This window comes from Vicia villosa, unplaced genomic scaffold (assembly GCF_029867415.1).
Source record: "Vicia villosa cultivar HV-30 ecotype Madison, WI unplaced genomic scaffold, Vvil1.0 ctg.003264F_1_1, whole genome shotgun sequence".
Classification (NCBI taxonomy): Eukaryota; Viridiplantae; Streptophyta; class Magnoliopsida; order Fabales; family Fabaceae; genus Vicia; species Vicia villosa.
The window spans coordinates 141,480-157,873 of NW_026706156.1; the positions used below are offsets into that span (position 1 = coordinate 141,480).

Sequence of the window (16,394 nt, forward strand, 5' to 3'; positions counted from 1 at the left end):
AATCGATTTGTGCGTATGGTTTGTTGTCCATAAATTCTGGGATGAGATTCAGATTGGGGTTTGAGTTTGAGGGGATTTGTTTTTGGTATGTTTCAATTGTGTTTGGATGGAAACTGTTAGTTTGTTTTCATGGAGTTTGGTCATAAAAAGGGCATGAGTTTTTCTTTTCCATGGTTAAACGAGTTGAGAGGTGATTGAAATGATGGAAAAAAATTCACGTGTTGGTTTGGTTTCTTTCATTTATTTTTTTTTAATTTTAATTAATGGTAATACCAAATGTTCATATCCTATTGGTTGGTCAAAAAGTCTTCATAAATTTTACATATAGTCTCTTTCAAATTTATTAGCATTAATATTGAGAGAATTCATTATTTGATTTGGTCTTAACCTTTTTAGCTTTTTATCTACTTTTATGACTTTTGGATTTTTCTTCATATTAAAATATAAATATTTTGGATTTTAATGTATTTCTATATAACCAGCAGATCTTGGATACAACGTGTGTCTGTTATAGTGAATCAGTTACCCTCTGTATCACCTAATTTGTTGTTTTAGTTTCTGATTTTGATTTAGGTTTTAATTTAACGATGGTGATAATGATGTTGTTTTAGGTTTTGGTTCCATTGCGATGACTATAAAGATGCTTAACAGTGTAGAAGCTGACAGCGTTCTTCTTCTGCCAAGGTTGTGGGTTTGAGGTAATTATTTTTATTATAGTTTATGAACTTTTGTTTATTTTTACTTAATCATTTGATATAGTTTGGTTTAATTTTTTATTGAGTGTGATGAAAATTGAATTTTGTAGACATAAATTGTTAAACGACGGAAGGATTATTCAACGGAATTTGTGGAGTTGAATTGTTGTTTTCTCTCTTCGTTTGATTAGCTGAAATGTTCACATTTTGAATTTTGGAAACGTGAAATGTTTAGATGTTGAATTTTGGTATTTTGAGTTGCATTTTTTATTACTTTTCTCTCTGCAATGTTTTTACTATCTCATATGGTTCATTCTTACTGTTGCTTTTATATCAAAAATTCAAGTAAGCTTCATTCTTCCAAAACTGCATATGCTTCATTTTCTCTGTTAAAGGCACAAACTGTCCATCCCTTTGTATTTTCTAATATGATTTATAATTTTCAATTGAAAAAAAATACATGTTTGGTTTTATCTTTGAAAGCATTCATTTTGTATTTGCTACTATTGTTTCCACTTCTACCTATCCATATTTTTTAATACAGAAAATATATATTTAAGTTCATGATTACCACATTTTGATTTCTAATTTTTAATTTCTAAGTTTTGATTTCTAAGATTTAATTTATAATTTAAACTTTTTTATAACTTTCAATTTCTAAGTTTTTGTTCCTAATATGTCCTTTTCTTTGCAATTACAGGGAGATTGTCGCCTAATTTCTATCATCTTATCTGACTTGCAATACATAAGGGTTATGGTTCAGTTATACAACTCAAGTTATAATTTCTATCATGTTTTTAAGTCATGGGGTTTAAGAGTTAGGGTTCAGTTATTTATAATTTATATTTTCATTTGCAACATTGAAGGGTTTAGGGTTTAGTTTTAATTTTTTAATACAATTTTCAGAAAAGTGAAAAGATATTTACTTCAAGACAATCTGCATCAGTCATCATACATATTTTTTAGTGTACAAAAGTTGTATTTTCTCATACATTGATAAGTGTTGTGTTGTATTTTGGTCTAATTTGTTGTAACAAACTAATAAAATATGATTTCTTTTATAAATTTTTTAAACAAAAATATCATATACCTGATAAAAAATGATATATATTATTATTACAAGATACAAATAAAAAAAAATTGACATGAAAAAATGTTAGCATTTATTTATGATAAGATGTTAACATTTATTCTAAAAGTTGATACATATATTTGTTTTTATTAAAAAACATGAGAAAATTATGATTGATGAATAAACTAATTTTTTTATGAAAGACACAAATTTATTTCTTTTTTATATTTAAAACAAAAGGCCAAGATATCAACTATTATATATTTATTTACTATTTATAAAAATATTATATATAAGTAGGGTACATCCTCATATTTAATTCTTTAAAAAAAAACTTTTAATATAATTAATTGAAAAAAAATGGGTACATGAATTTCACGGGAGAGTTTAAAATTGGGATTGCAATTTTCTCACGTAAAATTTCAAAAGGAAGGATAAGATTTCACGGGAGAGTTTGACTACGATTTTCTCATATAAAAATTTCACCAAAAATAAAGTGTCTTCATGGTTCGGAGGACCATCTTAAATTCCAATAAATTAAATATATGATTCACTGAAGTTGAATGGAGAGTTAAAAAATATTAGGATTTGATTTAATTCATAAATTAAATATTATTTTTCAATTTATTTATTTCAATCTAAATTAAAAATTAATTACACACAAATAATTATAAAATGCATTAAATTTACTTTCTTTGTTTTTCATGAAAAACACAATTTTAATGCTAATAAGAATTCATCTTTAATTTTTCTTAACCATCATTAATTACAGTTCCAAATGATAACGAATAAAATATGTAATATAAAACCATCATTAATTACAGTTCCAAATGATAACGAATAAAATATGTAATATAAATTAGATAAACATATTGTATAAGCTTCCAATTAAATTATTACCATTTTTATTATGTGACTCTTTACGTGCCAAATATTTATGTTTCAAATAATTCAAGCATGCTTCATTTCTTTTTCTAATTTAATTATTTTGATTCTCAATGTTAATTGTAGCTAACAAGTCTTAAATGCATTATTTTTTAACAGAAAGGTCGCACGTGAAAAAAGAAGAGTCACAAACACCGCTTCTGAACCACAGTCCTTTCTAATTTCTTCCGCACAATGTTATTTATTACTTTAAATATTAATCTTATTTAATCATATTTGACCTAAAATCTTTTCCCAAACCCTATTATACTTCCAACAATTTTTCTCGGTTAAAGAAATTAACATGTTGGAAACAGAAAATTAACCTTTTGAATTCCCACTCTATTCATTCATCAAATTTTTGTTTCGATTTATAGTAGATTTATGATTCACACCAACCTCTGCGTTTGGTTTACTTGCCTTTTATTTATTAATGTATTTTTTTCAGTGACAAAGAGTAGAAAATTTGACTGCATCAAGGACATTAACAAAAAAAAAAAGTGGAGATGGTTAGATGGGAGAACAGTCTCATTTTTTATTAAATTTTCATAATAATCAACATTAAGAGCTTATTAATAACAATTATACATTAATCAACCTAATAAAAATATTATGTTGAGTTAACAGTCCCAAATTATTAATCATAGAAATAATAATATTTTTAAAATTAATATATAATAATAATAATAATATCTCTAAAAGTTATTTATGGCTAAAAAAATTCACACGATTAACTTTTTTCCAATCCTAATTTATTTAATAAAATATTAAATAGTTTTATTTTATTTTATCGCAATCCTTTGTCATTGATAACTGAACCTGTTAGACAAAAAAATAGATTGATCTTATATACGTTCATCCATATGGTGAAAAAGTAAAGGATCCAATAGAGGTAGATTTTAGTTGTAGTAGGTTTTAGTTGTAGGTGGTAATAATTAATAGTCTTTTTTAATTAGAAGTTTGAAGAAAATGTCATTGGGAATATGTAGTTTTAGGTGATAATAATTAGTCTTTTTTTTAACCTTTGCAATTATTAATATTTTTTAAGAAATAATTGATCTACTATTATAATAACTACTATCATAATAAGAAAATCGATGTCTACCAAAATTAATTTCATGTCCAAGTTTAAACAAATATTTTAATCCGATTTTCATGCCTTCAATTGTATTTTTTTCATCATCAACTCATATTAGCATGCCTTTATGTCTTTAATATTTGACAATATCTAAAAACAATCATTATTTCTTTTGCATGCTACAAGTTTTCCAATCAATTCCAATATCTAAAAGTAATCATTACGGTTAATTAATCATAAAAAAGTGAAATTCATATAACTCTTTACCTTCCATACAATATCAACAAATATATAGTACCTTGACATAATTCAAATTCAAATAGAGGAATCAGTATAAAATAATTGTAAATAAACATACAAAAAAGATTTTGTATAGAATTAAAAATTAAAAATTAAATGCATATAACACCTTTCAATACGCATTATTGTATCTTTCCCATTGAAAATAGTTGACATTAATTCTAATTTATATTCATTTCTTTAATATCTATAACAAAAATATTTGACATTAATTCTAATTTATATTCATTTAATTAAATATATCAAATATAAAGAAAGAGTTGGTATATAAATCTTTTTCTGTCAAGATTATAAATAAAATTATAAGTTATTTTTTATTTAATAAATGTTCTATGTTTGTTATTGGATATGCAATTTGAATTAAATATTTTTGCTGTTTTTATTCCATTACATTAGTATTTTTGATTCGGTATGAGTAGCTAACACAAATATGAGAAATTAAGGACATATATGTGATAAGTAACATTAATATTAATAATATACATCTTTTGTACAAATTTTTCTTTGGTAAATCAAATTAAATATATATATTTAAAGTTAAATAATGAGATTTAAATGTGTTGCATTGAATTATAATATGTCATTTCATTATTTTTTGTTTCTTGACTTATATAGATGTTATAATTTTTTTGCAATTTTTTATTTTGATAATTTAAATTTGCAATTTGAATCATGCTCATAAAAAGGCGGGTAGACATACTAGGGGTGGGAGCCCATAAAAATCGTTGATAATGTGCGTCTGCGGAAAAAAAGACGGGTAGACATACTAGGGGTGGGAGCCTATAAAAATTGTTGATAATGATAGTACATAATAACTACATTATCTCAATTTTTATTTATTTTTTTACTTTTTATCAAGAACTATATTTTTTCAGAGTTAAAATTGTAATCAACAATAATAATTAATTATCTCTAATATTATTTTAATTTTTATCCAACATAAATATCATCATTGAAAACAACTACAAATTGATAAATTAAATTAATATTGATATGATAATCATCATTGAAGAAATTATTTCGCTTAATTAATATATATTTTAATATAATTTTTTAACCATAACCATATTATATTTATTTAATATTTATACCGACTTTACATGACCCGTGCGGGCGCACGGGTCCTTTACTAGTTAAATATAATAATAACACTCAAATATATTCTAATTATAATTCTCAAATATATTATTTAATATTTTATAACTCTCAAATCTATTCTAATTATAAAGTATACAAATATTAGATAAAAAAACTTTTATATGTATATATTTTTAACTTTTACATGTATGTATTTTTATATTTATATTTTTAATAATATTTTATTTTTAAATTCTACAAATTAAATATAATAATAATAAGAATTATAATTTTATAATTTAATATTTTGTAACTCTCAAATATATTCCAATTATAAAATATAAAAATATTAAATAATTTTTTTTAAATGTATGTATTTTAATGTGGAAGAAGAGGAGTCACTTTTCTTATATGATAGATTTCTCAGCAGGAGAAGTTAAGCCTTTCTCTTGTACTTACACAACCTTAGACCCAGCCTCCATTAGTTTTGAATGACACAATATACTGATTTTTTTTTTTAAAACACAAGAAACAAGCCTTTAAATACTGAATTAAGCGACATAAATTCCTTGCACTTAGAGCAATCTATTTTTGGTAAATATATTTTATTAATAAGAAATATTTTTAGTAATTATATTTAATTGTATTTGTTGACCTGTAAAATTATTTTATATTAAATATTATTGTCTCGATTCATTTTTAAGTATAATTTTAGCATGAAATTTTTAACCAATACACAAAATTGTTAGAGTTATTTTAGCTATTATTTATAGCATCATTTATTTTTTCTTTTTAAATAAATCTAATCATACTCTCTCTTTCTAATCACTAATTAAAAAAATGATTAATTTTATGAAAAATGTAAAGTGGAGTTATTGAGAAAGTAAGAGTCTGTTTGGTGCGCAGGATATGATAGGATATCAAGCAGGATAAAGATAGCATATGATAGAGAAAGTATGTGTGTAAATGACAAAATTACCCTATCAGGAACATATATTTAATTTGATAAAAAATAAAACTAGTATTCATATTTTTAAAATTTTAATAATTATTTTATTTTTAAATATTCTAATTTTTTATATTTTATAAATTTAAAAAATTATCCTTATGAGAATTATACATATATTTTAAAAATTATTTATTAATATTTTTAATTTAATATCAAATTAATTTTTTATTTATATTTTGTCATATTCAATATTTTATTTTAAATTATATTTTATAGGGGTAAATTAGTAAATCATTTTCTTATCCTATCCTGCCGAATTCTAACCCATGTGTTGTGAATTCGATGCCAAGAACAAAGTATAATGTAAGGGAAGAATAAAGAACAAATAAGAAGAAAAACACAAGAATTGGTTATAACTGCTATTCTTTTACTTTCTCTTAAAACAAGATTACAAGTTTACAAGAATAACAAATAACCTCTCTCACCCTAAATTAGGATTTGCAGCTTAGCAATAATGAGAGACTAGTATGCTATTTATAATAAAACCTAACATACTAACTAATGGGCTTTTCCCACAAGGCCCATTACACAAGCCAACTTAATAAACAAGCTACCTTAACAAATTAGGGTTTAAACACTAAAACCTAATTTAACATGCTAATAACCCTAGCATCTTCGACACAAGCATGTGAGCAACCTTCGACTTCATGCTTAATCCTGTCGAACCAAGAAGCTACACCTTCGACCATACTAGAGTTCGATCCAATATCTCACAAATCTCCACCTTGGATCTAACTCTACAACGTCAAGGGAACAAACTAGCTTTCTTCATGCAGCTTTAGCAACTGCATACAGCGGAAAAACTTGCAACTCGACAATGTCTTTGTGATTATATCAGCAGCATTGTCCTCAGTCGAAACCTTCAGCACTTGAACTTCTCCACGCTCGATTACTACTCTGACGAAATGCAACCTCACATCGATGTGCTTAGTTCGCTCATGATATGCTGAGTTCTTCGACAGGTGTATTGCACTTTGACTATCACATTTAACAGTGATACATTTACCTTGAAGTTTAAGCTCCTTAGCAAAACCTTCAAGCCACAATGCTTCTTTCACAGCTTCAGTTAAGACAATATACTCCGCTTCAGTGGTTGATAGAGCAACAACCTTCTGAAGTGTTGCTTTCCAACTAATTGATGTGCCAAACATGGTGAAAACATATCCAGAAATAGATTTTCTGGAATCCATACAACCTGCATAATCAGAGTCGACATATCCTTTAATTTCTGATTTACTATCTTCACCCAAGGCTCCACCATAAATTAGGACTCTGTTCAAAGACCCATTTATGTACCTTAAAATCCACTTCAATGCTTGTCAGTGATCCTTTCCAGGATTCACCATGTACATACTTACAAGACTTACTGCATATGCTATGTCGGGTCTAGTACAGACCATAACATACATCAAAGAACCAACTATATTAGCATATGGGATGCTATTCATATAGGATCTTTCGACATCAGTACTGGGACACTGATCAATACTCAACTTGAATTGAGGGTTTGTTGGAGTCACAACTGGCTTCGAATTCGACATACCAAAAATTTCAAGAATCTTTCGTATATATGCCTCTTGAGATAAGCATAACTTCGACTTCTTTCTATCTCTTCGAATGTCAATTCCAAGAATCCTGGAAGCAGCTCCCAGATCCTTCATATCGAACTCCTTATTGAGTTCCGCCTTCACCCTCGTCACATCTTCAACATTGTTGCTTGATATGAGAATATCATCCACATAAAGCAACAAAATAACAAATGAATTACCAGGTCGAACTGACTTCTAATGAAACTTATGCGTGCCATGAACTTGTCGAATCTCCTATTCCACTGTCGAGGAAATTGTTTCAGTCCATATAAAGATGTCTTTAGCTTGCACGCATAATCTTCCTTCCCCTTTTCAACATACCCTTCAGGTTGCCTCATCAGGATTGTTTCATCTAGATCACCATACAAAATACAGTCTTCACATCCATTTGTTCCAGTTCAAGGTCGAACTGTGCCACCATGGCAAGCAACATTCGAATGGACCTATGCTTCACAACAGGAGAAAACACATCATTAAAGTCGACACCTTCTTTCTGAGTGAAACCCTTGCAACTAACCTTGCCTTGTATCTTTTCGACGTCACTCCTTCAATTCATTCCTTAACTTTGAAAATCCATTTACAGCTGACTAACCTTGCCCCAACAGGTTTCTTAATCAGTTCCCAAGTATGATTATCATGAAGAGATTTCATCTCATCATCCATGGCCTTCAGTCATTCAGTCTTATTTCGACTCCTCATAACTTCCTTATAGTCTCTAGGTTCTTCGTCTAGAACCTCACTTGTAGAGATTAAGGCATAAGCTATAAGATTTGCATACCCAAGTCTCTGAGGTGCCTTGATGACTCTTCTCGACCTATCTCTCGACAAGAGGTAGTCATCGATAATTTCCTCATCCTTAGCATCTTCTGCTTCTTCTTCGACTTCATCTGGGATATGCAATTCAGCATCAACATGCTCCACCTCAACAGGAATCTCTACCTGTTCCAGCTCTTCGTCAGATGTATCTGTACTTCGACCAATATCATCAATTTTCTTAAAAACCATTTCAGCTTCATTGAAAACTACATCTCGACTGGTGATACACCTCCTGTGACCTGGCTCTAGGCACCATAGCCTATAAGCTTTGACTCCTTCAGGGTATCCCATGAACATGCATTTCAGAGCTCTAGGTTCGACCTTGTCTTGCCTAATGTGAGCATAGGCTACGCAGCCAAATACTCTCAGTTTGTCGAGATCTGGTGGATGTCCTGACCAAACTTCTTCAGGTGTCTTCATATCTAACACTGTCGAAGGACATCTATTTATCAGATATGTTGCTGTCGAAACAAACTCAGCCCAGAACACCTTTGTTAACCCCGCACTAGTCAACATGCATCTGACTCTCTCCAAAATAGTTCGATTAAACCTTTGAGCCAAACCATTTTGTTGTGGAGTACCTGCAGTAGTTCTGTGCCTTACAATGCCAAAGTCAGCACAAAATTTGTCGAACGCTTTATTGCAAAATTTAAGGCCATTATAGGTTCTCAACCTCTTGACCTTTCTGCAAGTCTGATTTTCTACCAGAGTCTTCCAACTTTTGAAATTCTCAAAAGTTTCATCCTTAGTCTTCTAGATGAATACCCATAACTTCCTGGAATAATCATCTACTATGGATAGGAAATACCTCGCTCCAGAATGTGATGCATACCTTGCAGGCCCCCAAAGATTAGCATGGATGTAATCAAGGGATCCATGTGTTCTTTGTTTGCCTTTGTTGAACTTCACTCTGCAAGATTTTCCAAGTACACAGGGTTTGTAACACCCCATAATTTCAGTTTATTAATTTGATTTGGATTTAAATTAAATAAGTGGAATTTTAGTATTTTAATTGGATTTAATTGGAAAATGATGGAGTAAAGCTATTGGGCTTATGGTGCGATGTTAGTAAAAGAGGGGTGCTAATTAGTTAGGCCTTTTACTAAGTTGTGGTTAATTTATTTTATTTTTATTTTTCATAAAATAAGAAAAAAAGGAACCATTTGGGAAGAAAGGAAGAACACGTGAAAAAGGGCAAGAGAAGAGAAAAAGGCAAGAACGTGGAACCAGAAGGAAAGCATTCAAGAGATTCATCGAGGTAAGGGGGACTCTTCCTTTTAGTATCTCTTATGTGGTCTTAGGTAATAGGTAGATTGATGTATGGTTTGATTCAATTAGACATTGGGGTTGTTAGGTTAGGTTGTTATAATTGGCTTGAATTGATGATAATTGTGTGAACTATTTGGTTAATAATGCGTTTAAATGATGTTTTGTGGTGTATAATTGAATATATGATGATTGTATGCCTGTATGTGATGTCCGGAATCGTTTTTGGGTGAAAAGGGTGTGAAATCGCAGGGTCTGTCGCAGACTTGGGGTTTGCTGAAATCGCAGGTTCGCTGAGCGGAGGGGGTCCGCTGAGCGGAGGTCCCAACGTAGTTCGCTTCTGTTGGACATCGCTAGAGGTCCGCTGAGCGGAGGTCTGAAGGATTTCGCTTCTGCCTTGCTTCGCTGAGCGAACCTTGCTGAGCGAGAATTTTCTAAAACTTAAAAATAACATATCTTTTTTTCCGTGAATCATTTCTTAGTGCCGTTTTGAGCATTGTGCAAGTAATTAAATGTTTTATATGATGGATGATGAATATGGGCAGTAGCCGACTTTATTTCTTTTAAAAACTCGATTTAATTACTTGATGAGAATTGAACATTGTGTGCATATGAGATAGGTGTGACAATGTGTTTGATGTGATGATGAATTGGTTGTGATTATTATTATGATTGTGATGAATGCATGACTATTTGAATGATGTTGAAAACATGTACATACTTATTCGGTGATGTGGTGTTGAGGTGAATTGTTCATCGTGATTCGGTGATGTTTTTAAGTATGTTATGTGTGTTTCATTCATTCATATGCATTTGATGTTGGATCCCGGTGATGTTTGGATCGTTGGTGGACATATTTCCCATTGTGCGGAAATTGTGTCGGTGGGCCGTATCTCGATGAGGCGTAGATCGGTTAGGTGGATTGATTCCACGGTTTATTGGTACCACATGCATAGTGTCAGTTGTGTCATATGCATTTCGTCATAACATGATTGTATGGATTTCTGTGTTATGTATTGTAATCTATTATTGTGTGAATCTGAATATGTATAATTGGGTGAACGATATATTATGATGCTTGTTATTTATGAATTGCATAATATTTACTAATTGAGAATGAGACTCACCCTTACATGTTGTCATTTTCAGATTGAGGAGTAGCGCCATTAGTGCTTGGTGAGGATGACTCGTAGAGTTTATCCATTTATATTGGGTCGTGTCGGTCATGCTCTGATCTGTAACCCTGGGGAACGATAGTTTTAGAGTTTTATAAGATTATTCCATTTTATTTGGTGCTGGATTATATTTCTGTTTGGTTGTATTTGATGATGTTTCGTATTCCACTGTAATAAACATGATTATGTTTTGGTGAACCGTTTCCTAATGAAGCATGACTTTGACCATGATTGGTTCATTTATTTTAAATAATTGTGGCACCCTTGTGTGTATGTTTTTACTCTGATTATTTATTTAAATTGTCGCGGGGTTTAGAAGGGTGTTATAGGGTTCACAAAACTTCAGCTTTTCGACTTTGTCTCCACCAAGCAGATTTTGTTTCCCTAATTCGACCAGACCCCTTTCACTGACATGGCCCAATCTCATGTGCCAGATTTCTGTCTTCGACAATGGTTTCGTGGATGTAACATTTGTCGAACCACTTACAACTTCAGCCTCAAGGGTATACAAGCCTTGTTTCTTCACGCCTCTCAAGACTTCCTTCGACCCCTTCATGACTCTCATAATACTTTTCTCTCCTTGGAAAACATATCCTTTCTTGTCAAATTCACCAAGAGAAAGCAAATTTCTCTTCAAATCAGGAACATACCTGACTTCAGTCAACAACCTTATTGACTCATCATGGAGCTTGAATCTTACAGATCCAATACCTGCAATCTTGCAAGCCTTGTTGTTTCCCAGCAATACTGATCCACCATCTTGATCACATAATTCCTCGAACAAGTCTTTGTTTGGAGTCATGTGCCAAGTGCAACCTGAATCCATAATCCACTCTCTTCTAGAGTCACTACTTGAAACCACAATAACATCAGATGATTCAAAATCATCTTAAACAATGGCTGCATTGCCATTATCCTTGCCTCCATGATCTTTCAGGCGTTCAGGGCACACCTTTCTCGTGTGACCCTCCTTCTTAAAATGATAGCATCGAATGCTCGATGCTTCGCCACTATAAGACTTCTGTTGGCCTTTTCCTTTCTTCTTGTCGAACTTACCATCCTTTCGCAAGAATTTGCCTTTAACGACCAAACCTTCACCAACAGTCGAAGGCTTATGCTCCTTTCGTTCATTCAAGTCCTTAGAATACAAGGCTGATTGAACTTCTTCAAACGTTAGGGACTCCCTTCCATACAGGAGAGTTTCTTTGAAGTGAGCATGTGATCGAGGCAAAGCGCACAATAGTAACAGCGCTTGATCTTCATCATCGATCTTCACATCAATATTTTCAAAATCAAGAATCAGCTTGTTGAACATATCCAAGTACTCAGCCAACACTTTGTCTTCAATCATCTTGAATGAAGACAAAGCTTGCTTTAGGAAGAGTCGATTTACCAGCGATTTGGTCATGTACAAACTTTCAAGTTTCACCCATAACCCTGATGCCGTCGTCTCCTTTGATACCTGCCGGAGAACCTTATCACCAAGGCTCAACAAAATTGTGCCGTGTGCTTTCTCGATCATAGTCGTCTTCTCCGCTGCCGTTAATTTAGGATTCATGGCTGCTTCTCCCTTCAACGCTTCCAAGCAACCCTGCTGAACTAGTAGGGCTTTCATCTTCAAGCGCCACAGACTGAAATCATTCACTCTGGTGAATTTTTCAATCTCATACTTTTTTGAAGGCATCTCTCCACGCTCACCGCACCAATTTGTTGTGAATTCAATACAAAGAACAAAGTATAATGCGAGGGAAGAATAAAGAACAAATAAGAAGAAGAACACAAGAATTGGTTATAACTGCTATTCTTTTACTTTCTCTTAAAACAAGATTACAAGTTTACAAGAATAACAAATAACCTCTCTCACCCTAAATTAGGATTTGCAGCTTAGCAATAATGAGAGACTAGTATGCTATTTATAATAAAACCTAACATACTAACTAATGGGCTTTTCCCACAAGGCCCATTACACAAGCCAACTTAATAAACAAGCTACCTTAACAAATTAGGGTTTAAACACTAAAACCTAATTTAACATGCTAATAACCCTAGCATCTTCGACACAAGCATGTGAGCAACCTTCGACTTCATGCTTAATCCTGTCGAACCAAGAAGCTACACCTTCGACCATACTAGAGTTCGATCCAATATATCACACCAGTTTATATTTAGGATAACAAATTGAACTAGTGAGGCAGAATATGATAAGTTTCAGGATTGATTTATTCTATTCTAGTGTGCCAGCAAACACTGGATTAAGATAGGATATGATACAGATATCCTATCATGTCTCTTATCCTGCGCACCAAACGAGCCCTGAGAGTATAATTGATAAATTATAACATTAAACTATAAAAATCACCATTAAATTGAAAAAATAATTTTAAAAAAGAATACTTAAAAAGAAATGAACGGAAAGAGTAACATTCTAAATTTCTATCAATTAATTAATAGAAATTATAAAATCAACTTAATATAAAAAAAAATCATAAAAAGAAAAAATAATAGGAGATCCTTTATTAAATATAATTGATTGGTTTTATTGACCATAATTAAAATAATTAATTCATATCAAATGTTTGAATAAAAACCCTAAAAACTAGAGTGAAAAAAAAAAACAATAAAACAAAGTACCCCGTGAATTAGAAAAACACAAAAAAAAAATAATAATAATAATAATGGGTCACTACTGCTCTCTTTTGTTGGTGCTTTTTTTTCTATGTGTTGCTTCCTCTAATTCCATTTCAACCAAAGTTATTGAAGTAGATATCATATGCAAAGGAGCCTCTAATCCTTCTTATTGTTCTAATCTTCTCAACTCTAAGCCTGGAGGAGCAAAAGGTGTAAGTCTTGTTGACCTTGCACAATACACTATTGATGTTCTTAATGGCAATTGTACCAACACAAATGACCTAATCACTAAATTGATTCAGGGAAGTTGTGGTAACGTTACAAAAATAGACTATTATGTTCCTTGTTCAAATGATTTTTAAGGGGTAAATAGTACAAGTTCTAGACTTTTGGTTGTTGAAAAAGATTTGAAACTTGGACAGTATCTGGACATGGCTAAAGCTATTTCAGAAATTATGCAATATACTCTTCATTGTAGGGATAGTCTTCATAAAAGTGACATTGATCCTTTACTCCCACAATATGTTGATGTTTTCCGCCAAGGGGTTGAAGTTCTCGAAGTTTTATCAAAAAATTTAAGTCTTGGATAATACTACTATTAGAAAAAATTATTTTATTTTTTCCCTTATTTACATTAAAAAAATTATTTTATTTTTTACCTTTATTTACATTAAAAAAATTATTTTATTTTTTATTCCTTAGAAAAACCTAATCACTTTGTACTTTTCTATTTTAAATTGTATACATATTTTAAATACTAAGTTATATTTATATATAAATATTATATCATTAAGAAATAACCAATATGTGACATAGCCAAGAGTCTTTGATATATTTTTCTTCCTTGCTATTTCTTAAAGCTAAAATATGCTAGCCTTAAACCGATGAGTTTTTAACTTAGTCATAAAATCAAGACAAAATTATTTTTAATCCCTTAACTTTATCTCGGAGTTCAATTTCAACCCGTAAGTTCTAAGAAAAACGAATTGAGCTTTAACTCTCAAAAGAGAGTCATGGTAATCCTTTTCGTTAGAAACATTAGTCAAAGTAAAAAATCACTTAAAACAGAGTCTAATTGGCGTTGATGTGATGTGGAAATAATATTGCAATAAAAAATCAATTGAGAGGCAGAAATCACTTAACCTCCAAAATCACTTATTCATTCCATAAATGAACAATCCCAACAATACCTTGTTTTTTTCCTTCAGATTCATGGTAATGTGCTTTTGGAATCGTTTGTGAAATCATGTGGATTTGAGAAAGAAGATGCAGATGAAAAACAAAAAAGAAAACCCATAAATTCTTTTAAGGATGTCTGTGAAAGATTTCTAGATTATCGCTTGTGTATGGTTTCGATTCTTTCTGTGTATGGTTTCGATTACTTCTGAGTTTGGATTTTGATTTGTAGAAGATTTATGGATTCATGTATGTACGGTTTCAATTTCAATTTATGGAAGATTTATGGAATATTCTCTGCATTTCGATTTCAATTTGTGGAAGATTTCTAGAATAATTTATGGGTTTGAATTTTGATTTCATTTTGGTTCCTTGAAGAACACGGCTTATGTACTTTTTAAGGTAAACCCATAAATTTCTGGGGGAAAATTATAACTTGAAGAACATCTTCTGCTACCATGCTTTCTGGAAAATTTCTGGGTCTTGGCTTGAGATTCACATGAGATGGAATATAATAAATTTATGGAAAAGCACTTCCATTGCATCAAATTTCTGGAAAAGCACTTCAATCTCCATACTAGAGATTAGGGGTGACAAACGGGCATGCCCGTCCCGAATAGGCCCGCCCTGCAAAAACCCGCAAAAAAATGGGGCGGGGCGGGGCGGGCATATTTGAGAGTGCGGGTCTAAGACCTTGCCCCGCCCCGCAAAAAAGTGAGGGTGGGGCGGGTAAAGTCCGCGGGAAATGAACCTTTTAGGATTTAAAATAGTAAAATTGTATGAAAAAACTCACGCCCGCAAAAAAACGGGACGGGACAGAGCGGACATATTAAAGAGAGCGGACCTAAAACCTTGCCCCACCCCGCAAAAAAGTGCGAGCAAAACGGGTTTTCCCCGCGGGTCAAGCCCGTTTTGCCACCCCTACTAGAGATATACATCGTTTCAGTTACAAATTTTCCATGGGAAAGCACTTCCATTGCGTCGAATTTTGCAATGTCTGGCTTTGTCGACTTCGACGATGAGATTGACATAATTTCTCCAGGCAGATATTTAAAATGCCATATTCTAAGGCTTAAGCTTATATGAGTAATTATAAATCATTAAAGGTGAAATATTCTAGTGGTAAAATGACTTGTCCAACAACCAAGACATTCTTGGTTCGATCCCTGTCTAAATAATTCTTTTGGAAATTTTCATGGAATTTCGATGAACTTTGTGACAAACATGTGCCATGCGTACGAACATATGCCACGCGTGCATAAATAGACGCCGTTTGTGAGAATTTGGACGTTATGCACTAGTTATATTACAGCTTTATGTTGAAAATAAATTATACAATGCAAGACTTGAAAGAGTAATTGACAAATAATATTTTTTTAATAAGGCTGAACTGCATTAAAAGACATATGAGAATTTAGCAAGGGAGTCTGCACAAGTATTCCCTTCTCTATACATGTGGGAAACAACAAAAGACATATGAGAAATTATATTAACATAATTAATCCATCTAGTTCGAATATTCCAAGGCACCCTATAAGGGGGATTAAAAGCCTTAATCACTGCAGTAGAGTCGGATTCCAACCAAAGGT

The 16,394-nt window shown here is 31.5% G+C and overlaps 1 protein-coding gene across 1 annotated transcript; it reads left to right on the forward strand.

Annotated features, from left to right (window-relative positions):
- Positions 1-13,676: 13,676 nt before the first annotated feature.
- On the forward strand, positions 13,677-14,219 carry LOC131640670 (uncharacterized). The gene is made up of 2 exons (XM_058911051.1): positions 13,677-13,893; positions 13,993-14,219. The coding sequence occupies exons 1-2, from the start codon at positions 13,677-13,679 to the stop codon at positions 14,217-14,219; spliced, it is 444 nt and encodes a 147-aa protein (XP_058767034.1).
- Positions 14,220-16,394: the final 2,175 nt, after the last annotated feature.